The 22204-nt window shown below is 41.3% G+C and overlaps 2 protein-coding genes and 36 non-coding genes across 38 annotated transcripts in view; 1 reads left to right on the top strand and 37 right to left on the bottom strand.

Annotated features, from left to right (window-relative positions):
• Positions 1-141: 141 nt before the first annotated feature.
• Positions 142-6533, bottom strand: LOC146147181 (T-cell immunomodulatory protein-like). The gene is made up of 13 exons (XM_083387413.1): positions 6394-6533; positions 5633-5717; positions 5410-5568; positions 4823-4985; positions 4491-4695; positions 3860-3999; positions 3696-3791; positions 3492-3626; positions 3162-3378; positions 2907-2985; positions 2653-2814; positions 1692-1785; positions 142-1342 (listed from the first exon to the last, which is right to left on the bottom strand). Exons 1-13 carry the CDS (start codon positions 6478-6480, stop codon positions 1165-1167), a joined length of 1800 nt encoding a protein of 599 aa, XP_083243539.1. The 5' UTR covers positions 6481-6533; the 3' UTR covers positions 142-1164.
• A 3761-nt stretch (positions 6534-10294) lies between these two features.
• The window catches only part of LOC146147182 (uncharacterized), a 158637-nt gene continuing 146727 nt past the window's right edge, over positions 10295-22204 (top strand). Inside the window, exons 1-2 of the mRNA XM_083387933.1 lie at positions 10295-10509; positions 11808-11965. Of these exons, the coding sequence (XP_083244059.1) occupies positions 10295-10509; positions 11808-11965 (373 nt within the window). The remainder of the gene's footprint in view (positions 10510-11807; positions 11966-22204) is intronic.
• On the bottom strand, positions 13273-13346 carry Trnai-aau (transfer RNA isoleucine (anticodon AAU)). The gene has a single exon. It is a non-coding gene; the product is annotated as a tRNA-Ile (tRNA).
• On the bottom strand, positions 13494-13567 carry Trnai-aau (transfer RNA isoleucine (anticodon AAU)). Its single transcript has one exon. It is a non-coding gene; the product is annotated as a tRNA-Ile (tRNA).
• On the bottom strand, positions 13639-13711 carry Trnaf-gaa (transfer RNA phenylalanine (anticodon GAA)). Its single transcript has one exon. It is a non-coding gene; the product is annotated as a tRNA-Phe (tRNA).
• On the bottom strand, positions 13717-13790 carry Trnai-aau (transfer RNA isoleucine (anticodon AAU)). Its single transcript has one exon. It is a non-coding gene; the product is annotated as a tRNA-Ile (tRNA).
• Trnai-aau (transfer RNA isoleucine (anticodon AAU)) lies at positions 14170-14243 on the bottom strand. Its single transcript has one exon. It is a non-coding gene; the product is annotated as a tRNA-Ile (tRNA).
• Trnaf-gaa (transfer RNA phenylalanine (anticodon GAA)) lies at positions 15200-15272 on the bottom strand. The gene has a single exon. It is a non-coding gene; the product is annotated as a tRNA-Phe (tRNA).
• On the bottom strand, positions 15440-15513 carry Trnai-aau (transfer RNA isoleucine (anticodon AAU)). The gene has a single exon. It is a non-coding gene; the product is annotated as a tRNA-Ile (tRNA).
• Positions 15806-15878, bottom strand: Trnaf-gaa (transfer RNA phenylalanine (anticodon GAA)). The gene has a single exon. It is a non-coding gene; the product is annotated as a tRNA-Phe (tRNA).
• On the bottom strand, positions 15884-15957 carry Trnai-aau (transfer RNA isoleucine (anticodon AAU)). Its single transcript has one exon. It is a non-coding gene; the product is annotated as a tRNA-Ile (tRNA).
• On the bottom strand, positions 16029-16101 carry Trnaf-gaa (transfer RNA phenylalanine (anticodon GAA)). Its single transcript has one exon. It is a non-coding gene; the product is annotated as a tRNA-Phe (tRNA).
• Trnai-aau (transfer RNA isoleucine (anticodon AAU)) lies at positions 16107-16180 on the bottom strand. The gene has a single exon. It is a non-coding gene; the product is annotated as a tRNA-Ile (tRNA).
• Positions 16249-16321, bottom strand: Trnaf-gaa (transfer RNA phenylalanine (anticodon GAA)). The gene has a single exon. It is a non-coding gene; the product is annotated as a tRNA-Phe (tRNA).
• On the bottom strand, positions 16327-16400 carry Trnai-aau (transfer RNA isoleucine (anticodon AAU)). The gene has a single exon. It is a non-coding gene; the product is annotated as a tRNA-Ile (tRNA).
• Trnai-aau (transfer RNA isoleucine (anticodon AAU)) lies at positions 16771-16844 on the bottom strand. The gene has a single exon. It is a non-coding gene; the product is annotated as a tRNA-Ile (tRNA).
• Trnai-aau (transfer RNA isoleucine (anticodon AAU)) lies at positions 17215-17288 on the bottom strand. Its single transcript has one exon. It is a non-coding gene; the product is annotated as a tRNA-Ile (tRNA).
• On the bottom strand, positions 17581-17653 carry Trnaf-gaa (transfer RNA phenylalanine (anticodon GAA)). The gene has a single exon. It is a non-coding gene; the product is annotated as a tRNA-Phe (tRNA).
• Positions 17659-17732, bottom strand: Trnai-aau (transfer RNA isoleucine (anticodon AAU)). Its single transcript has one exon. It is a non-coding gene; the product is annotated as a tRNA-Ile (tRNA).
• Trnaf-gaa (transfer RNA phenylalanine (anticodon GAA)) lies at positions 17804-17876 on the bottom strand. Its single transcript has one exon. It is a non-coding gene; the product is annotated as a tRNA-Phe (tRNA).
• Positions 17882-17955, bottom strand: Trnai-aau (transfer RNA isoleucine (anticodon AAU)). Its single transcript has one exon. It is a non-coding gene; the product is annotated as a tRNA-Ile (tRNA).
• On the bottom strand, positions 18027-18099 carry Trnaf-gaa (transfer RNA phenylalanine (anticodon GAA)). The gene has a single exon. It is a non-coding gene; the product is annotated as a tRNA-Phe (tRNA).
• Positions 18105-18178, bottom strand: Trnai-aau (transfer RNA isoleucine (anticodon AAU)). Its single transcript has one exon. It is a non-coding gene; the product is annotated as a tRNA-Ile (tRNA).
• On the bottom strand, positions 18537-18610 carry Trnai-aau (transfer RNA isoleucine (anticodon AAU)). The gene has a single exon. It is a non-coding gene; the product is annotated as a tRNA-Ile (tRNA).
• Trnai-aau (transfer RNA isoleucine (anticodon AAU)) lies at positions 18758-18831 on the bottom strand. Its single transcript has one exon. It is a non-coding gene; the product is annotated as a tRNA-Ile (tRNA).
• Positions 18903-18975, bottom strand: Trnaf-gaa (transfer RNA phenylalanine (anticodon GAA)). Its single transcript has one exon. It is a non-coding gene; the product is annotated as a tRNA-Phe (tRNA).
• On the bottom strand, positions 18981-19054 carry Trnai-aau (transfer RNA isoleucine (anticodon AAU)). Its single transcript has one exon. It is a non-coding gene; the product is annotated as a tRNA-Ile (tRNA).
• Trnai-aau (transfer RNA isoleucine (anticodon AAU)) lies at positions 19204-19277 on the bottom strand. The gene has a single exon. It is a non-coding gene; the product is annotated as a tRNA-Ile (tRNA).
• Trnai-aau (transfer RNA isoleucine (anticodon AAU)) lies at positions 19425-19498 on the bottom strand. The gene has a single exon. It is a non-coding gene; the product is annotated as a tRNA-Ile (tRNA).
• On the bottom strand, positions 20012-20084 carry Trnaf-gaa (transfer RNA phenylalanine (anticodon GAA)). The gene has a single exon. It is a non-coding gene; the product is annotated as a tRNA-Phe (tRNA).
• Positions 20252-20325, bottom strand: Trnai-aau (transfer RNA isoleucine (anticodon AAU)). The gene has a single exon. It is a non-coding gene; the product is annotated as a tRNA-Ile (tRNA).
• On the bottom strand, positions 20618-20690 carry Trnaf-gaa (transfer RNA phenylalanine (anticodon GAA)). The gene has a single exon. It is a non-coding gene; the product is annotated as a tRNA-Phe (tRNA).
• Trnai-aau (transfer RNA isoleucine (anticodon AAU)) lies at positions 20696-20769 on the bottom strand. Its single transcript has one exon. It is a non-coding gene; the product is annotated as a tRNA-Ile (tRNA).
• Positions 20841-20913, bottom strand: Trnaf-gaa (transfer RNA phenylalanine (anticodon GAA)). Its single transcript has one exon. It is a non-coding gene; the product is annotated as a tRNA-Phe (tRNA).
• Positions 20919-20992, bottom strand: Trnai-aau (transfer RNA isoleucine (anticodon AAU)). Its single transcript has one exon. It is a non-coding gene; the product is annotated as a tRNA-Ile (tRNA).
• Trnai-aau (transfer RNA isoleucine (anticodon AAU)) lies at positions 21138-21211 on the bottom strand. Its single transcript has one exon. It is a non-coding gene; the product is annotated as a tRNA-Ile (tRNA).
• Trnai-aau (transfer RNA isoleucine (anticodon AAU)) lies at positions 21582-21655 on the bottom strand. The gene has a single exon. It is a non-coding gene; the product is annotated as a tRNA-Ile (tRNA).
• Positions 22026-22099, bottom strand: Trnai-aau (transfer RNA isoleucine (anticodon AAU)). The gene has a single exon. It is a non-coding gene; the product is annotated as a tRNA-Ile (tRNA).

The raw sequence follows: 22204 nt of genomic DNA on the forward strand, positions 1-22204 counted from the left end.
TCGGAAACCCGTGGCTTCGGAGCCATGCGACTTTAAGCATCTCTGTGCTATCGCCCTGCGACTAACAGACGGCGAGTGTAATGATAACTAACTGTCGTCTTACAAACTGACGAAAATAAGTTTCAAATATGCTTTTAATAAAAGAAAAAAATACGCAATTATAGGTGTATTTTATCAATGGTATTATCTTGCCCATAATAGATCAAGGGTGACACTCGACCAACACCTGTTGTACTGAAGAATAGGCTATGAATTTCTTTTTTGGGGTTTAAAAATACACCATCAATTCGTACTATAGACTCTTTAAACAACTTCAAACATAACTTCAGTTCGAAAAAAACTTGACAAATTTATTTAGAAAAGCAATCCTGCGAAACTTTACAATTGACCCTGTAAAAAACACATAAAAGCCAAGCTTTATGATTAGCCTAATCAGTTGCACGCAATGCCAGAATGCCATGAAACGTTTTTGGAGTCACAAAACTTAAATTTATGAGCATTTTGTCCCATATGTCTTATCCTTGGCGCCCGTGTCATTAAAATTTACAAAAAAGCAAACGTCGATTTTTTTTCAACGTCAATTTATGAAAAAGTATAAATTCCAACAAAAACATTTAGGATAAAACATGGCAATGTCAAGGTGAGCAGGAGCTAAGTGGGCCGTTATGTGTTGGCTCTTAGATCATGTAATTTGCTAATTTTGACGCTGTGTTTAATTAAAGGTGTATTTGAAGTTACAACATATTCATTTTCAAATTTCAATGTACTGTATTTTCTACTGCGAGGCTGTATTTCCAGTTCGCAACCATAAATCGATCGTGAATCGGTCGAGTCTTAATTCACCTTCGTATAATCTCTTCCCGGCTTGCTGCAATCTAGACTAACGACGAGAGGAGTCCCATATCGCTTGCGTTCGGCGGCAGACACGCCGGTCAGTAAATATAATGGTTCACAAAATTTTGAATTTTCCTTCACTTAAATTTACGTTTGTCGAGGCGGATATCTTGACCGCCTTCGGCAACCAACACGAGTAGTCGAGCACATAGTTTCTGCACATCCGTCGGTCGCTCACAGTACACGGAGACTGTTGAACGTTCGAACTTCGATTGCTGTGGATTTGCTGGTATATAACTTCACGACTTGGGCAACCCGCCGCATACGTGACTACATAGCGTCGAAGTGGAAGCGGTGCGCCTCCTGGATTCGCTCGCGCATATCCTGGCGCCTTTCGACGCAGTGCAAGGCGACGATAGCGATAAATACGGCCGCGCAGATGGAGAGCAGGACCGCCAGCGTGGTGAGCACGTTACGGCCGGGAGTCACAAGCAGCTGGTTCGTCCAACTGGCGAAGACAGTAAGCGTATTTTAATGTTTTATTCGTTGCGAGAAATGACAAGAGGAATAAATGATAGGTAATGGCGGCATTTTACTCCGTTTTTTGGCATTTATTAAAACACTGACTGGCCACTATTTACAATTCTTCTAGAATCTAGAAGGTTTATTTTAAAATAGTACAACAACATTTGAGTAAACAGATAATAGGAAAATACTTTCTGCAAAAAATACTTAGTTGTGCAATGTGCATACATATAAAAACTGCTTAAGTACTCACAGATTATACAAGAGCCGTCATATGTACTCGAGAAAGTTTAGTACCAGTTATAATGTTAATGGGAACTACGTAACTTCACCTGCTGGGGTCAGAGGGTGGGCTGGGTACAACAAAGAGTTTCGAGTTGGGGATCAGCATCGACCACGACTTGCTGGTGGCCGTTGAGTTTTTTTCTAGAGTATAAACAAGAAATGACTTGGTAAAAGCATTTTAAATTAAGTATAGGTCTCTATATGGTAGGGTAAAAACTTTTCTAGACTGGCCAGTGGCCATTGTAAAGATTGGCCTATTATATTGTCTTCAACAGAGGACAATTTCTCCCTTAATGATAACAAAATAGACAATGCAAATGGCGTTTAACTTTTCAGAATTTGTTAACTCTTTTTGATAAATATATGCACATTTAGAAAAATTAACACCCTAAAAGACATACAAACGAGCCAAATTCATATTACCATGAATATTATGGTGCTTTCCATTGATAGAAAATATGATTACAACTCATTCTGCAGCCGAAAAACCATTCGACTTAACTAGGTATTATTCCACAAAGTGACATAAGATATAGTTCAGTTAAAAGGATAAGCAAAAAATGCAATACAGGGTTGGGATTTTGCATTTGCCAATGTCAGTGCATTTCGCCCGACTGGAGAGTGCTTTGAGTGAAAACTCGTTGTTGTTTTCAGATTTACTGAAGATACTTATTTATTGATCTGTAACCAATTATGTTTGGTTTCAATGGCTTAGGGCCAATTATTTTGTTCAATGATTACAATACACTTTTGCGCAACTATAACACGAATTGTCCATACGCATCGCACGAAGTAAAACGTCGTACGCATTTAATAATTCGTTGAACAATAAATTGATCTTGTGGAGTTAGTTATTTCGCTAAGGACCTGATTTGTTTAATAATATTTCTCAGGATAGATTTTACGCTGTAAAAACGACATAACAAAAGCTCATTAAATAATAGTGGTTGATAACGACCGATTAAAGTGGATAAAAAACCTACCCTAACTTTCTCGCTTATCACCTACTTGTTTCGGCGCATTGTGGCGATGGAAGCAGGCAGCTTGGCACTGTCACTTCCAAGGTGTCAACGAAGTTTGGCAAACGACCTAAACCGAACGTTACAAAGGGCAACTGAAGAGAGAGGTGAGCTGTCTGGGATAGTTGTGTATCACTAGTACGTTGGACATCTCCCTGTAAACGACATCACCCGGTTATAGGGTTTATACAATTTTGTGAAGTATAAGCACAGAATCAATCGTTACAGTTTTAATAAGTTAACCTGCCTTTGCATCGGTGGTTGTGTAGGAAATCGTAACGCCAGCTACGTTTGTATCAGCTTTGGTACTTCCAGACATACTCTAAGTTAAAAGCAATATAATGTGGTTATTAATGTACATAATGGAAAATGGTGTCCATTATATCAGATAAGGTATACACAACAATAATACAAATAAAAACAGTATAGTATACCTTTCTGTACTTATTAACTGAGGTTGGTTATATATGGTTTGAAAAAAGTAACTTATAAGTCTACCTTCACAAACAAAAAGCAGGAATCTTGAGCCTCCGTGTTTTTGTATGCATTTAACGAGTAAGTTACTTCCGACTCTTCTGTTGCAACTATTGATACAAGTATATCAAGATTGCCATCATTTCCTAAATCAAAAAAGGCAGCAGAAAATGCCCCTGAACTTTTGGGCACCAGGAAGCCATAATCTAGTTGTCGACCAACAGCAGAACAATAGTCAGCACTGAAAACAATCAGAATGTTGGCAAAAATTGAAATTAACTATTTGACATAGTTATAGGGTTTAAGAGATTAAAACATGCAGTTAGCTTGATGTCTAACTGAAATATCCAGTACCTGCAATCCTTTCCATACAAAACAGAAGCTGTTGAGGATGAATCTGAAAACTTGGAATGTGTAACACACAAGAAATCAATGTAGGAATCCTGGTTGAAGTCGCCATACACAAGGGTTATCGGCTGATTTAAATGACTGCAGAAATGCAGTTAGTTTAGGCACCTATATGGGGTTCTAAATATGAATTCTTGCTAATTACTGTACCTTAATTCCTTTGAAATAAAGTTAAAGTCACCGTTTGAAACCAACACATCTTCCCATTTGTCATTCTTGTACATTAATATTTTACTCATCACACACCTGGATGAAATTAATTTTAGTCAGGAACTGTTTATTTAAATTTAAAAATAAAAATAGAGCAGTCAAACCTTCCATTTTGAACTTCACAAACAGGAAGCAAATGGTCTTGTACAGAATCACCATCAAAGTCAACAAACACAGATTGACCAACCTCCAAATTTTCGGTAAAATTTCTTGTGGAGAGAAGATGCAAACCAGCTTTGCCACTCTAAATAAAACATTAGTCAATAAACAATTTTTGCAAGACCTCAACTTAAGCTACACTTTATCGAAGGGGAGGGCAACATCCATCGCAAATCATGTGACCCATAGCCTATTTTACAAACTGGGAAAGAGGCAATTTCTCATATTTTTTGGCTTTTTTAACTAAGTAAAAGCAAATTTTTTTAGCCTTTTGTGCAAATCTTATTTCTGCATTGTATTTAACATAAAGTTTAGACCCCTTTTCATATAAGATAGCATACCCTAGTGTAATCCCTGATTAACAGTCGTTGCAGGTGTTATAATAAGATGTGTTAAGTCTACACAGCTTAAATTTAATGGCCTGCAGAGAGAGACCTAAGTTCTGAGTTTGGTTTTGGCCCGCGGCTAGAAAAAGTTGCCCACCCCTGCTTTATGGTGTCTGAGCGTTTAACATTCTTTAATGCTGTAGGGCGGATATGCATTATCGTTTAAGCTATTTTTTTTATTAAAACACACCTGCCAAACTTCAAATAAAGGATGGTTATTTTGCTTCATTGACATGACAAGTTCCACTGTGCCATCGCCAGTTAAATCAACAAAAGCATTAGAGTGGGGTACCAAAGCCTCTCTTAAATTCTCCACATTGTCTGTAGTGATGAATTTCTGCTCCCTAAAATCCCATTCTGAAGTTTTGTCCTGCTTCCACCCAAGTAAGTATTGTCTGCAATCAAACAAATCAATAGTTACACAACCACAGAGAAAACCAGTTTATAATTTGACCCTGTTAAACAGTCAAATAGTAAAAATATTCAACACAAATTCTATATTAATTGCCATAACATACAAACCTGGTTTGATTTTCATAAGTCACAATCAAGTCTGGGATCATATCAGCATTGGCATCTAATAGTAATGGTTGATCCAACAACTTTTGAGGTAAGGGTATACAATTTGGTGACAGTGAGCCCACATCGGTACCAAACAAGATGTACATTGACACAACACTATCATCTGTTAAGACGAGTAAACATCACATAAAGTGTTTTAAAACGTTACGAAGTAAATTTAACAAAGATTTAGCATAGGTCTTGTTTGGCCAGCCTCAATTATTTACCAGACTATTGAATATATAGGATTTATATGTGCAATACACTTGTTTAAATCATTTTGCTGAACGCAAAGGCGAGTACAATAAAAATAATACATCATTGGCAATTTCTGTAATTGCCCCTCAATCGAAAAATGTCTAACATGATTTGCCACCGATCAACAAATTGAGTTTAGTATGCCACAATACAATAGTACTGGAAAGTGGCCACACCCCAGTCAGGCTGGTGAGTGTCAATCAGCATGCGCCAAATTACACTCACATTGAAGCGGATGTGCACATTTTCTCAACGATGTACTAGTCACTAAAACAATTAAATAAAATTACCTGTTGATGTGACTATAACATCAAGAAAGGTATCTGCATTGTAGTCTGCTGGAAAAACAGCACTGATTTGTTTTGTTTCATTACATGAAACTGTCTGTAAATGAGCAAAACTGCCTGTGCTTTCTGGTGAACCAGTCAGCACAGAAACCTTTTTTTGATCTAAAACGAAATATCATTGGGTAGACCAAATACATTTAAATAAACTCCTTCTCAAATCACATACCCACGATAAATAAATCTGTATGTTTGTCATTGTTGATGTCAGCAAATGCTGCAACGAAGCCTTTAAATTTTGATCCAGGAAAAACCTGTAATTAAAATTGAAAGGAAAATATAATACAAATACATAGAAAAAAAACTGTGTAGCTATTTTACTGAGGTACAAATGTATAAAAAACTATGGCTTTTAATGTGTTTCATAATCCTTAAGATTATTTGAACCATTTATACACAATATATAACAGATTAGAAATTTTGGCGTGGGGGAGATGCTTATGCAGTTAAAAAAAAAAATAGCTCAAAATGAAGTACTTGACCGAAAAAACAGAAAGCACGATGGATTTTTTTTTGCATTTTAGCAATTAACTGCTGAGCACATTTTACATCGACTTTCCACAAAATATGCAACTATGCTGAGAGTAAAACTGCTCGAGGGATTTTCAGTTAGTGTTTGGTTCAGGTTAGTCAAGTATTATTTATCCCCTTATATATAAACCTTTGTTTTGCAATAACACTTTCTTGCAATTACAACTAAAGCACATTTATAAAAAAAAAACGTGCTTGTCTAAAATCCTACCAGATTTTGGTCAGGAGTGTATATTGCTAACATTACTTGGGGTAAGGTGTGAGTTAGCGTTCGGCCGTTTGGATTTATCTTGCAATTTTAAGTTTGACAACTCGTTTTGTGACTGTAAAAACGTGGTGAGATTGTACACCAGCACCAACAAAGTGGCAGGATTCTAGACCAGCACCAAAAACAAATACCTGGTTGGTTACTTCTTGCAGCTGTGATTGTACTTGGCTCATCAACAAAGTTGAACCAAAGAAAATAGCAAATATAAGTTTTAACATAGCCAATTAGTTTTAAATCCTGTTAAACATGTATCATTCAAAAATATTTGGAAATTATTAAATTAAGCACGAAAAAATAGCATAACATTAGACCAGAGGTTCTTGTACTTTTTTACCGCGGACCCCTAAATTTGTTTTTGCTTGGCGTGCTTGACCACGGAAAGCATGGAATTTCGGACAGCAAATTACAAATAAACTTCGGAAATCTGCTGATTTCAGTCCAAATAATGTTAAAATGAAATGTAGTCTAAATACATTCAGTGCAAAACTGTTTAATTTTTAACTTTTGTTTATTACTTCATATATATACACTAACGTTTCAATTAGGCCTTCATGGACCCACCTAAAACTAGTTCAACTACCTTTAAGGGGTGAAAATGACGGTGCTGGTCTAGAATCCTAGCACAACGTTGAAACAATTACAAGCAACGCACAATGTTTAGATTAGAGTGGCGGTTAGTGTTTGGGTGAGGGTGGGTCAAGTGTTATTATTTTACAATTACTGACTCACCCAAACCCAAACGCTAACCCGAACCGTAACTCAACTAATGTTCGTTGCTGGTTCTAGCTAGAGACTAGACCAGCGCCAAAATGACATTTATGTGTTTTTCTTGTGCCGAAAAGATAAAGAAAGAGCAAGCGAGTGTGCGACCAAATTAATTTAAATAGTTATGAGATAACATCTTAAAAAGTTAGAGACCCTGACTGAATGACCGCAGAGCTGTGGCTACAGTCGGGTAATACTAATTTACGGAATAACGAATGGTCGGAACGCTCACTAATTTAAGTGTTACCCCGTTAAAACAATTATTAAACCAACGCACAATATTTGAGTTAGGGTGGGGGTTAGCGTTTGGGTGAAGGTGGGTCAAGTGTTATTATATTTAATAATAATACTGTGAGCGTTCCGACCATTCATCATTCCGTAAATTAGTGTTACCCGCTACAGTCAACTGAAAGGTGTTTTCATTTTGGCTGGTCACCTGATAAATAGATTAGTCAGCACTTTCGGGAAAATTCCCTAGAAAGAATTGCTGGAAAAAATGTTACTTTTTAACAGGGAGTCGAACCGTTTGACTTTTCCGATTCAGGTTTGGTTCGGGTTCAAGGATTTTTTCGGTATCCGGTTCAGTTCCGGTTTCGGTTTCGAACAATTTAAAAGTTCCGGTTCAGCTCCGGTTCGACTAAATTTATTTTCAAACCCGTTTTATAAAGTCCCGGTTCCAATGCAGTATGAGATGAAAATGTGGGTCAACAAATGTAGAATCACGTGACGTAAACAAGCAGCTCACTATGGAAATATCTAAAAATAAAAAATCAATTTCTTAACATGGTTCTTACAAGGCATAACTTGAATCTGTTAAATAGAAGTGTGACGTCATGCTGGAGTGAACATCTTTTGTTGACAGGTTCGGGTTCGGTTAAGGTTCAGGTTATTTCAAAATATTCGGGTCAGTTCCGGTTCGGTTAATTAATATCTTACAAAAAACGGTTCAGGTTCGGTTACGGTTCGAAAAAATTTGGAACAAAACCGGTTCATCAAGTTCCGATTCGGTTCCGGTTCGACTTCCTGGTTTTTTAATGTTTTTTGACCTAAAATGGCTGTAGGTTATTTAATGATATACAGGGGAAATTCTTTAAAAACGATTTTGCGATAACAGCAATGAAATAGTAGGCTATCATGTGTTGAAAATAAAATCAACCAACAATTTTGATTCTGGTCAATCCCGTTTCCTATTTAAACTGGCCTGCGTTCAGATTGGAAACTTTGGATATTGAGCGGATACATTTTAAAGAAAGGCTGCCATTCCACGAGAAAGAAATTCCAAGATTTTTCAAACTGCGCGGATGTAATAAATTTACTGCTAAAATTTGCGCGACGGTTTATGAATTACTACCGAAAACTGTAAGCCTCGCCTATGCGCGATTGCTCGATTTTGTGGAACTGTGCAGACCAAACTTTTCAACCTATAGTCTCCTGTTAAATTTATTTCATCAAAAAGCGCTGCAACTAAATGGTTATAGTTTTCATAAGTGCATAACTATTAGAATATCGGATATCAAACATAGTAAACTCAATTAAAGTTTGCCCTACATCGAGCAGTAAGCGTATTATTTTATGTTCCCTCTATGTGAAACGTGCTATTCTGAATTAAAAAAATTACATTTATAGTTGTTGGCAAATCATTTAATTTTATAGTTGCATATTTGAGCACTATTTGCGTAAAATTGAGAAGCTTTCTTACGACCCTTTAGGCGCCACCACCTGTAATGTAGGGTCGTACTTGACCCCCGTTTGAGGTCTGTGGTGCGGGTACGGTAGCCTAAACACTATTATTTCGTAAGTTGACAAAATCCAAAATTTCACTCCACATTCAAGACCTCTCAATAAGAGTCGTTGAATTTAAAGTGTTTTCATTTGAAACTACAAAACAGGGACATCAGCGATCCACTTAATACGGTGTTCCAGATGCGATCAGTAGATTTTCATATCGAGTAGTCACGTCGCTTATTCAAATAACGACTAATCAATCAATGTCAAGTCGAACTGCCGATAATTTACGAAAACTAGTAAAATACAACCAAGTATGAATCAGCAAACAGATGTTGAACATAAACCTGCATGATTATGCGAGGTTCATCCCTGATTCATGGCTTCATTTTAACGAAGAAGTGTATGTTTGACATCAATTTCACTGAACCCAGCACGGTAGTTAACAATTTAGTGGAAAATATTTTAATCGACTGTTTGGGTCGTAATATCAGGATTTGCAATTTTCTAGCGAAATACTATACGAACACTGCGAGTAACAAATAGATTGGACCACACCAGTCCGATTGATCAGTTTGTTTTTCGGATCTATTCGTCACCTCTCGGAACCAGGAAGTTGCCAAAGATTACCTTTCCAAATAAAAACCGCGTAGACAGTTCGCTCGCGACACCAAAACAGTGGCAGAAAAATCGATATGAGGAATTAAACGGCGAGTGTTATTAATTGAGTAGCCCGCGCATCGGAGCTAGCATTCCTGATCAGACAAGTGCTCATATCACGATGGTACTCGAATAAGACCTCTTTTTCCCTAAAATACAGGGTTTCAATCGCTGTTAATTATCAAATCCGTGTTTAATTGCACCACCAACGGCAAAAGCGGATCCTGCCGAGTCGAACTGTTGGTTATAAGTTGTCGAGAAGGGAAAGGCTGGTAGAAGGTTTACACAAGAGCATTCTTATTGTTCGAAAATCTGTTTTTTCTGGCATAAAAATAAAACGTTTTTGGAAAGACAAAGAAACATTCAAAAACCAAACTACCAGAATAGATTAATAAAATCGACGTTTTTCACAATGGCGATATAACCTGGTCAATGGATTAGAAGCAGTCAACGTATGCTTTTTAAAACTTATGCGGTTCTGCATCACGAAAAATCACCATGGAAAATGCAATTGGATATATTCTAGTTATGGTTCTGTTCTCTTGTAAGTATTAGAACTTATTTTCTAGCTATAAAGGCCAATTTTCAGTTTTAATAATATGATCATAAATTTATTTATCTTATAAGACAATATATATATTCTAGCAAGTTCTGAATTTATTCTTTACTGAAACCCCAGCACCTATACTGGAACAAATAGAGTTTTTCAACACTTTTCGTAGAAAATAAAACACTTTGTATCAGTTAATTAAAATATTAATGAAGCCTATTTAGAGATAAAACGTGACGAGAAATCCAGTGTCCTTCAGCTGACAGGACACAGCGTAAAACATACAAAGCAGCATAGTTTTTACCGGTGGGCAGTAATATAAAAACTTGAAAATGGCAGGTGCAACGGCACCGGCGTGGGCGTGCGGTTTCCAACTTCCGGGTACAGAAGGCAACGTGACGCACCCAGAGTACCCCGAAAACTACGGCTCGACCGCCAACTGTGTGTGGACGACCACTGCTCGCGACCGTGATGAAGTGTTTTTCGTCTTCGATCTGCTGGACATCGAGGTTGATCGGAATGGGGGCTGCCAGTACGACTACGTCGCGTAAGTTGAATCGGGCATTGATGGTTCCACGCCGTACCTACAGGGACAAGAGAGGGGCAATATGACTTATAGAGCAGTGATTTTCAGTCGTTTTAGGTCGCAAGGCATAAAGTAGGGTTTAACTTTCATTGCGTACCACCTGGTTTTAAAAGATAACACTTAACTTAAATTTACTGTATGTTTATTTAAGCCAAATATTAAATCAAAAACAACTCGCCTCCTGCGCTAGAGGCAGTTTTCAAACTACATATCGTTTTAAAATGGCAAAGAGAGATAATAACTTACGGTAGCCGCAATAATATTTAAACTTGAAGTTTTAAAAACTATACGGATAAGAACCTCTTGGTCCATCTGAAAAGGAAACGCGTAGGCCTACCACTAGCGTTATACGTTTGCCCCCAAAAAATTTGTGACAACGCGGCATAAATAAAAAGAACTGATTAAGGTTACTTAAAAATGTTTATGCGTCGACTGTTACAAAAATATTCTTCTCGTGGTTGCCTGATTGTTATTATTAGGGCGATTATGTTTTTTAAACGATTTATGTGCATTTTAATTCGATTTTTAACAAATTTTGACCTAACGTGTAAATTTTGACAAAATTTTTACTTTTTTTGACAAGTCAAAATATAATCGACCTATAGTTATTATACATTATTTAATATTAGTTATGAGTAAGTTATTGTGCTTTTGTAATTGCCGGTACTGACATTACCTATTGTAATGTATTCCTGAACCAATGTTAATGGCATTATTTCTTAACTGAAACTGTGAAGACCGTCCAAAATAAAAATATATTCCCAACGATCTATATCAAATAAACACGGGACACGTGTATGAAAACAAAACCCGGGATAACCCAAGCATATAGCTTTGAAAATAAAACGAATAGAGATGGATACATGACATAAACAAGGCTGCGGAGTGGGAGTCGGCTTCGGGACTCTAGTAAGACCACGTAAAACTACCTGAGTCCTGAGTCCGACATGCATACGCAGCGCCAAATTTTAAAACTGATTTGGCCGCCAACTGGAAATTGTAAAGGTGGAATATAGTGAAATATTTTCCAACCGTGTATTGTGAGTAAATGAATTAAACGACACTCCTATAGGCTTTGCTGAATTATCCATGTTATTATAGTTACGTAAATTGACGGAATACAGGCTGTGGAGTCATGGCCAGACTCGGGGCTAGAAGAAATCGCAAATTTGACAGGAGTCGGACTCGGGTTTATTTTTTGGCCGGTTATTTTTAACCGACTTCGCAGTCCTGATTAAAAACAACACGACCGGTTGCAGGATCCAGTTCCCAGATGAGGAAGACCCGGAAAAATTTTGCGGGCTTGCAGAAAGCAGAACAACTGCGAATCCGACAAAACAAGGAAAAGGAGCGCCGGAAATCAAGTTTATATCGGACGACAGCGTCGAGCACAAGGGATTCGTTTTGAACTACAGAAGTAAGTGCAGATTTGCAAAAAATAAACTGATTTAAAAAAATGCAAGTGGTTAAAATAAGTTAGAGAAACATTTACAATCCCAAAGCTTATGCAAGTCATGTTTTTTCGAAAAAAGGATCTAATATATTTTAATCTTGCGTACTCGATTCAATCGAGAGCAAATTTTTCCCGACTGAACTATCAAATGAATAGTTCAGGGATGAAACCCGCGACATTCGCGTTATTAGTACGACGCTCTAACTAACTGAGCTAACCGGCCGTTGTCCTCGATGCAATAGAAAGGTTTACGCAAATAAAAATACAAAAGGATTTGACATGATAAAAATTATGCCTCGAGCCGGGATTGAACCAGAAACCTTTAGATCTTCAGTCCAACGCTCTGCCAACTGAGCTATCAAGGCAATAGTGGCCAGTACGGGGATCGAACCCGGGACATTCGCGTTATTAGCACGACCCTCTAACCAACTGAGCTTACCGGCCGTTGTCCTAGATGCAATAGAAAGGTTTACACAAATAAAAGTACACAATGATTTGACATGATATGGAAAGTATGCCTAGACCCGGGATTGAACCAGAGACCTTTCGATCTTCAGTCTAACGCTCTCCCGACTGAGCTATCAAGGCAATAGTGGCCAAAATGGGGATCGAACCCGCGACATTCGCGTTATTAGCACGACGCTCTAACCAACTGAGCTAACCGGCCGTTGTCCTAGATGCAATAGAAAGGTTTACACAAATAAAAGTACACAATGATTTGACGTGATATAAAAAGTATGCCTCGACCCGGGATTGAACCAGGGACCTTTAGATATTCAGTCTAACGCTCTCCCGACTGAGCTATCAAGGCAATAATGGCCAGTACGGGGATCGAACCCGCGACATTGGCATTATTAGCACGACGCTCTAACCAAATGAGCTAACCGGCCGTTGCCCTAGATGCAATAGAAAGGTTTACACAAATAAAAATTATACCTCATGATTTGACAAGATAAAAAGACTGCCTCGACCCGGGGTTGAACCAGGGACCTTTAGATCTTCAGTCTAACGCTCTCCCGACTGAGCTATCAAGGCAATAGTGGCCAGTACGGGGATCGAACCCGCGACATTCGCGTTATTCGCGTTATTAGCACGACGCTCTAACCAACTGAGCTAACCGGCCGTTGTCCTAGATGCAATAGAAAGGTTTACACAAATAAAAGTACACAATGATTTGACATGATATAAAAGTATGCCTCGACACAGGATTGAACCAGGGACCTTTAGATCTTCAATCTAACGCTCTCCCGACTGAGCTATCAAGGCAATAGTGGCCAGTACGGGGATCGAACCCGCGACATTCGCGTTATTAGCACGACGCTCTAACCAACTGAGCTAACCGGCCGTTGTCCTAGATGCAATAGAAAGGTTTACACAAATAAAAGTACACAATGATTTGACAAGATAAAAAGACTGCCTCGACCCGGGATTGAACCATGGACCTTTAGATCTTCAGTCTAACGCTCTCCCGACTGAGCTATCAAGGCAATAGTGGCCAGTACGGGGATCGAACCCGCGACATTCGCGTTATTAGCACGACGCTCTAACCAACTGAGCTAACCGGCCGTTGTCCTAGATGCAATAGAAAGGTTTACACAAATAAAAGTACACAATGATTTGACATGATACAAAAAGTATGCCTCGACCCGGGATTGAACCAGGGACCTTTAGATCTTCAGTCTAACGCTCTCCCGACTGAGCTATCAAGGCAATAGTGGCCAGTACGGGGATCGAACCCGCGACATTCGCGTTATTAGCACGACGCTCTAACCAACTGAGCTAACCGGCCGTTGTCCTAGATGTAATAGAAATGTTTACTCAAATAAAAGTACGCAATGATTTAACAAGATAAAAAGACTGCCTCGACCCGGGATTGAACCAGGGACCTTTAGATCTTCAGTCTAACGCTCTCCCGACTGAGCTATCAAGCCAATAGTGGCCAGTACGGGGATCGAACCCGCGACATTCGCGTTATTCGCGTTATTAGCACGACGCTCTAACCAACTGAGCTAACTGGCCGTTGTCCTAGATGCAATAGAAAGGTTTACACAAATAAAAGTACACAATGATTTGACATGATATAAAAAGTATGCCTTGACACAGGATTGAACCAGGGACCTTTAGATGTTCAATCTAACGCTCTCCCGACTGAGCTATCAAGGCAATAGTGGCCAGTACGGGGATCGAACCCGCGACATTCGCGTTATTAGCACGACGCTCTAACCAACTGAGCTAACCGGCCGTTGTCCTAGATGCAATAGAAAGGTTTACACAAATAAAAGTACACAATGATTTGACATGATATAAAAAGTATGCCTCGACCCGGGATTGAACCAGGGACCTTTAGATCTTCAGTCTAACGCTCACCCGACTGAGCTATCAAGGCAATAGTGGCCAGTACGGGGATCGAACCGCGACATTCGCGTTATTAGCACGACGCTCTAACCAACTGAGCTAACCGGCCGTTGTCCTAGATGCAATAGAAAGGTTTACACAAATAAAAGTACACAATGATTTGACAAGATAAAAAGACTGCCTCGACCCGGGATTGAACCATGGACCTTTAGATCTTCAGTCTAACGCTCTCCCGACTGAGCTATCAAGGCAATAGTGGCCAGTACGGGGATCGAAGCCGCGACATTCGCGTTATTAGCACGACGCTCTAACCAACTGAGCTAACCGGCCGTTGTCCTAGATGCAATAGAAATGTTTACTCAAATAAAAGTACGCAATGATTTAACAAGATAAAAAGACTGCCTCGACCCGGGATTGTACCAGGGACCTTTAGATCTTCAGTCTAACGCTCTCCCGACTGAGCTATCAAGGCAATAGTGGCCAGTTCGGGGATCGAACCCGCGACACTCGCGTTATTAGCACGACGCTCTAACCAACTGAGCTAACCGGCCGTTGTCGTAGATGCAATAGAAAGGTTTACACAAATAAAAGTACACAATGATTTGACAAGATAAAAAGACTGCCTCGAACCGGGATTGAACCATGGACCTTTAGATCTTCAGTCTAACGCTCTCCCGACTGAGCTATCAAGGCAATAGTGGTCAGTACGGGGATCGAACCCGCGACATTCGCGTTATTAGCACGACGCTCTAACCAACTGAGCTAACCGGCCGTTGTCCTAGATGCAATAGAAAGGTTTACACAAATAAAAGTACACAATGATTTGACATGATATAAAAAGTATGCCTCGACCCGGGATTGAACCAGGGACCTTTAGATCTTCAGTCTAACGCTCTCCCGACTGAGCTATCAAGGCAATAGTGGAAAACCGGCCGTTGTCCTAGATGCAATAGAAAGGTTTACACAAATAAAAGTACACAATGATTTGACATGATATAAAAAGTATGCCTCGACACAGGATTGAACCAGGGACCTTTAGATCTTCAATCTAACGCTCTCCCGACTGAGCTATCAAGGCAATAGTGGCCAGTACGGGGATCGAACCCGCGACATTCGCGTTATTAGCACGACGCTCTAACCAACTGAGCTAACCGGCCGTTGTCCTAGATGCAATAGAAAGGTTTACACAAATAAAAGTACACAATGATTTGACAAGATAAAAAGACTGCCTCGACCCGGGATTGAACCATGGACCTTTAGATCTTCAGTCTAACGCTCTCCCGACTGAGCTATCAAGGCAATAGTGGTCAGTACGGGGATCGAACCCGCGACATTCGCGTTATTAGCACGACGCTCTAACCAACTGAGCTAACCGGCCGTTGTCCTAGATGCAATAGAAAGGTTTACACAAATAAAAGTACACAATGATTTGACATGATATAAAAAGTATGCCTCGACCCGGGATTGAACCAGGGACCTTTAGATCTTCAGTCTAACGCTCTCCCGACTGAGCTATCAAGGCAATAGTGGCCAGTACGGGGATCGAACCCGCGACATTCGCGTTATTAGCACGACGCTCTAACCAACTGAGCTAACCGGCCGTTGTCCTAGATGCAATAGAAAGGTTTACACAAATAAAAGTACACAATGATTTGACATGATATAAAAAGTATGCCTCGACCCGGGATTGAACCAGGGACCTTTAGATCTTCAGTCTAACGCTCTCCCGACTGAGCTATCAAGGCAATAGTGGCCAGTACGGGGATCGAACCCGCGACATTCGCGTTATTAGCACGACGCTCTAACCAACTGAGCTAACCGGCCGTTGTCCTAGATGCAATAGAAATGTTTACTCAAATAAAAGTACGCAATGATTTACAAGATAAAAAGACTGCCTCGACCCGGGATTGAACCAGGGACCTTTAGATCTTCAGTCTAACGCTCTCCCGACTGAGCTATCAAGGCAATAGTGGCCAGTACGGGGATCGAACCCGCGACATTCGCGTTATTAGCACGACGCTCTAACCAACTGAGCTAACCGGCCGTTGTCCTAGATGCAATAGAAAGGTTTACACAAATAAAAGTACACAATGATTTGACATTATATAAAAAGTATGCCTCGACACAGGATTGAACCAGGGACCTTTAGATGTTCAATCTAACGCTCTCCCGACTGAGCTATCAAGGCAATAGTGGCCAGTACGGGGATCGAACCCACGACATTCGCGTTATTAGCACGACGCTCTAACCAACTGAGCTAACCGGCCGTTGTCCTAGATGCAATAGAAAGGTTTACACAAATAAAAGTACACAATGATTTGACAAGATAAAAAGACTGCCTCGACCCGGGATTGAACCATGGACCTTTAGATCTTCAGTCTAACGCTCTCCCGACTGAGCTATCAAGGCAATAGTGGCCAGTACGGGGATCGAACCCGCGACATTCGCGTTATTAGCACGACGCTCTAACCAACTGAGCTAACCGGCCGTTGTCCTAGATGCAATAGAAATGTTTACTCAAATAAAAGTACGCAATGATTTAACAAGATAAAAAGACTGCCTCGACCAGGGATTGTACCAGGGACCTTTAGATCTTCAGTCTAACGCTCTCCCGACTGAGCTATCAAGGCAATAGTGGCCAGTACGGGGATCGAACCCGCGACACTCGCGTTATTAGCACGACGCTCTAACCAACTGAGCTAACCGGCCGTTGTCCTAGATGCAATAGAAAGGTTTACACAAATAAAAGTACACAATGATTTGACATGATATAAAAAGTATGCCTCGACACAGGATTGAACCAGGGACCTTTAGATCTTCAATCTAACGCTCTCCCGACTGAGCTATCAAGGCAATAGTGGCCAGTACGGGGATCGAACCCGCGACATTCGCGTTATTAGCACGACGCTCTAACCAACTGAGCTAACCGGCCGTTGTCCTAGATGCAATAGAAAGGTTTACACAAATAAAAGTACACAATGATTTGACAAGATAAAAAGACTGCCTCGACACGGGATTGAACCATGGACCTTTAGATCTTCAGTCTAACGCTCTCCCGACTGAGCTATCAAGGCAATAGTGGTCAGTACGGGGATCGAACCCGCGACATTCGCGTTATTAGCACGACGCTCTAACCAACTGAGCTAACCGGCCGTTGTCCTAGACGCAATAGAAAGGTTTACACAAATAAAAGTACACAATGATTTGACATGATATAAAAAGTATGCCTCGACCCGGGATTGAACCAGGGACCTTTAGATCTTCAGTCTAACGCTCTCCCGACTGAGCTATCAAGGCAATAGTGGCCAGTACGGGGATCGAACCCGCGACATTCGCGTTATTAGCACGACGCTCTAACCAACTGAGCTAACCGGCCGTTGTCCTAGATGCAATAGAAAGGTTTACACAAATAAAAGTACACAATGATTTGACATGATATAAAAAGTATGCCTCGACCCGGGATTGAACCAGGGACCTTTAGATCTTCAGTCTAACGCTCTCCCGACTGAGCTATCAAGGCAATAGTGGCCAGTACGGGGATCGAACCCGCGACATTCGCGTTATTAGCACGACGCTCTAACCAACTGAGCTAACCGGCCGTTGTCCTAGATGCAATAGAAAGGTTTACACAAATAAAAGTACACAATGATTTGACATGATATGAAAAGTATGCCTCGACCCGGGATTGAACCAGGGACCTTTAGATCTTCAGTCTAACGCTCTCCCGACTGAGCTATCAAGGCAATAGTGGCCAGTACGGGGATCGAACCCGCGACATTCGCGTTATTAGCACGACGCTCTAACCAACTGAGCTAACCGGCCGTTGTCCTAGATGCAATAGAAATGTTTACTCAAATAAAAGTACGCAATGACTTAACAAGATAAAAAGACTGCCTCGACCAGGGACCTTTAGATCTTCAGTCTAACGCTCTCCCGACTGAGCTATCAAGGCAATAGTGGCCAGTACGGGGATCGAACCCGCGAAACTCGCGTTATTAGCACGACGCTCTAACCAACTGAGCTAACCGGCCGTTGTCCTAGATGCAATAGAAAGGTTTACACAAATAAAAGTACATAATGATTTGACATGATATAAAAAGTATGCCTCGACCCGGGATTGAACCAGGGACCTTTAGATCTTCAGTCTAACGCTCTCCCTACTGAGCTATCAAGGCAATAGTGGCCAGTACGGGGATCGAACCCGCGACATTCGCGTTATTAGCACGACGCTCTAACCAACTGAGCTAACCGGCCGTTGTCCTAGATGCAATAGAAAGGTTTACACAAATAAAAGTACACAATGATTTGACAAGATAAAAAGACTGCCTCGACCTGGGATTGAACCATGGACCTTTAGATCTTCAGTCTAACGCTCTCCCGACTGAGCTATCAAGGCAATAGTGGCCAGTACGGGGATCGAACCCGCGACATTCGCGTTATTAGCACGACGCTCTAACCAACTGAGCTAACCGGCCGTTGTCCTAGATGCAATAGAAAGGTTTACACAAATAAAAGTACACAATGATTTGACATGATATAAAAAGTATGCCTCGACCCGGGATTGAACCAGGGACCTTTAGATCTTCAGTCTAACGCTCTCCCGACTGAGCTATCAAGGCAATAGTGGCCAGTACGGGGATCGAACCCGCGACATTCGCGTTATTAGCACGACGCTCTAACCAACTGAGCTAACCGGCCGTTGTCCTAGATGCAATAGAAAGGTTTACACAAATAAAAGTACACAATGATTTGACATGATATAAAAAGTATGCCTCGACCCGGGATTGAACCAGGGACCTTTAGATCTTCAGTCTAACGCTCACCCGACTGAGCTATCAAGGCAATAGTGGCCAGTACGGGGATCGAACCCGCGACATTCGCGTTATTAGCACGACGCTCTAACCAACTGAGCTAACCGGCCGTTGTCCTAGATGCAATAGAAAGGTTTACACAAATAAAAGTACACAATGATTTGACAAGATAAAAAGACTGCCTCGACCCGGGATTGAACCATGGACCTTTAGATCTTCAGTCTAACGCTCTCCCGACTGAGCTATCAAGGCAATAGTGGCCAGTACGGGGATCGAACCCGCGACATTCGCGTTATTAGCACGACGCTCTAACCAACTGAGCTAACCGGCCGTTGTCCTAGATGCAATAGAAATGTTTACTCAAATAAAAGTACGCAATGATTTAACAAGATAAAAAGACTGCCTCGACCAGGGATTGTACCAGTGACCTTTAGATCTTCAGTCTAACGCTCTCCCGACTGAGCTATCAAGGCAATAGTGGCCAGTTCGGGGATCGAACCCGCGACACTCGCGTTATTAGCACGACGCTCTAACCAACTGAGCTAACCGGCCGTTGTCGTAGATGCAATAGAAAGGTTTACACAAATAAAAGTACACAATGATTTGACAAGATAAAAAGACTGCCTCGACCCGGGATTGAACCATGGACCTTTAGATCTTCAGTCTAACGCTCTCCCGACTGAGCTATCAAGGCAATAGTGGTCAGTACGGGGATCGAACCCGCGACATTCGCGTTATTAGCACGACGCTCTAACCAACTGAGCTAACCGGCCGTTGTCCTAGATGCAATAGAAAGGTTTACACAAATAAAAGTACACAATGATTTGACATGATATAAAAAGTATGCCTCGACCCGGGATTGAACCAGGGACCTTTAGATCTTCAGTCTAACGCTCTCCCGACTGAGCTATCAAGGCAATAGTGGAAAACCGGCCGTTGTCCTAGATGCAATAGAAAGGTTTACACAAATAAAAGTACACAATGATTTGACATGATATAAAAAGTATGCCTCGACACAGGATTGAACCAGGGACCTTTAGATCTTCAATCTAACCCTCTCCCGACTGAGCTATCAAGGCAATAGTGGCCAGTACGGGGATCGAACCCGCGACATTCGCGTTATTAGCACGACGCTCTAACCAACTGAGCTAACCGGCCGTTGTCCTAGATGCAATAGAAAGGTTTACACAAATAAAAGTACACAATGATTTGACAAGATAAAAAGACTGCCTCGACCCGGGATTGAACCATGGACCTTTAGATCTTCAGTCTAACGCTCTCCCGACTGAGCTATCAAGGCAATAGTGGTCAGTACGGGGATCGAACCCGCGACATTCGCGTTATTAGCACGACGCTCTAACCAACTGAGCTAACCGGCCGTTGTCCTAGATGCAATAGAAAGGTTTACACAAATAAAAGTACACAATGATTTGACATGATATAAAAAGTATGCCTCGACCCGGGATTGAACCAGGGACCTTTAGATCTTCAGTCTAACGCTCTCCCGACTGAGCTATCAAGGCAATAGTGGCCAGTACGGGGATCGAACCCGCGACATTCGCGTTATTAGCACGACGCTCTAACCAACTGAGCTAACCGGCCGTTGTCCTAGATGCAATAGAAAGGTTTACACAAATAAAAGTACACAATGATTTGACATGATATAAAAAGTATGCCTCGACCCGGGATTGAACCAGGGACCTTTAGATCTTCAGTCTAACGCTCTCCCGACTGAGCTATCAAGGCAATAGTGGCCAGTACGGGGATCGAACCCGCGACATTCGCGTTATTAGCACGACGCTCTAACCAACTGAGCTAACCGGCCGTTGTCCTAGATGCAATAGAAATGTTTACTCAAATAAAAGTACGCAATGATTTACAAGATAAAAAGACTGCCTCGACCCGGGATTGAACCAGGGACCTTTAGATCTTCAGTCTACGCTCTCCCGACTGAGCTATCAAGGCAATAGTGGCCAGTACGGGGATCGAACCCGCGACATTCGCGTTATTAGCACGACGCTCTAACCAACTGAGCTAACCGGCCGTTGTCCTAGATGCAATAGAAAGGTTTACACAAATAAAAGTACACAATGATTTGACATGATATAAAAAGTATGCCTCGACACAGGATTGAACCAGGGACCTTTAGATGTTCAATCTAACGCTCTCCCGACTGAGCTATCAAGGCAATAGTGGCAAGTACGGGGATCGAACCCGCGACATTCGCGTTATTAGCACGACGCTCTAACCAACTGAGCTAACCGGCCGTTGTCCTAGATGCAATAGAAAGGTTTACACAAATAAAAGTACACAATGATTTGACAAGATAAAAAGACTGCCTCGACCCGGGATTGAACCATGGACCTTTAGATCTTCAGTCTAACGCTCTCCCGACTGAGCTATCAAGGCAATAGTGGCCAGTACGGGGATCGAACCCGCGACATTCGCGTTATTAGCACGACGCTCTAACCAACTGAGCTAACCGGCCGTTGTCCTAGATGCAATAGAAATGTTTACTCAAATAAAAGTACGCAATGATTTAACAAGATAAAAAGACTGCCTCGACCAGGGATTGTACCAGGGACCTTTAGATCTTCAGTCTAACGCTCTCCCGACTGAGCTATCAAGGCAATAGTGGCCAGTACGGGGATCGAACCCGCGACACTCGCGTTATTAGCACGACGCTCTAACCAACTGAGCTAACCGGCCGTTGTCCTAGATGCAATAGAAAGGTTTACACAAATAAAAGTACACAATGATTTGACATGATATAAAAAGTATGCCTCGACACAGGATTGAACCAGGGACCTTTAGATCTTCAATCTAACGCTCTCCCGACTGAGCTATCAAGGCAATAGTGGCCAGTACGGGGATCGAACCCGCGACATTCGCGTTATTAGCACGACGCTCTAACCAACTGAGCTAACCGGCCGTTGTCCTAGATGCAATAGAAAGGTTTACACAAATAAAAGTACACAATGATTTGACAAGATAAAAAGACTGCCTCGACACGGGATTGAACCATGGACCTTTAGAT

Source organism: Ascidiella aspersa, chromosome 4, assembly GCF_963924565.1.
Source record: "Ascidiella aspersa chromosome 4, kaAscAspe10.2, whole genome shotgun sequence".
NCBI lineage: Eukaryota > Metazoa > Chordata > Ascidiacea > Phlebobranchia > Ascidiidae > Ascidiella > Ascidiella aspersa.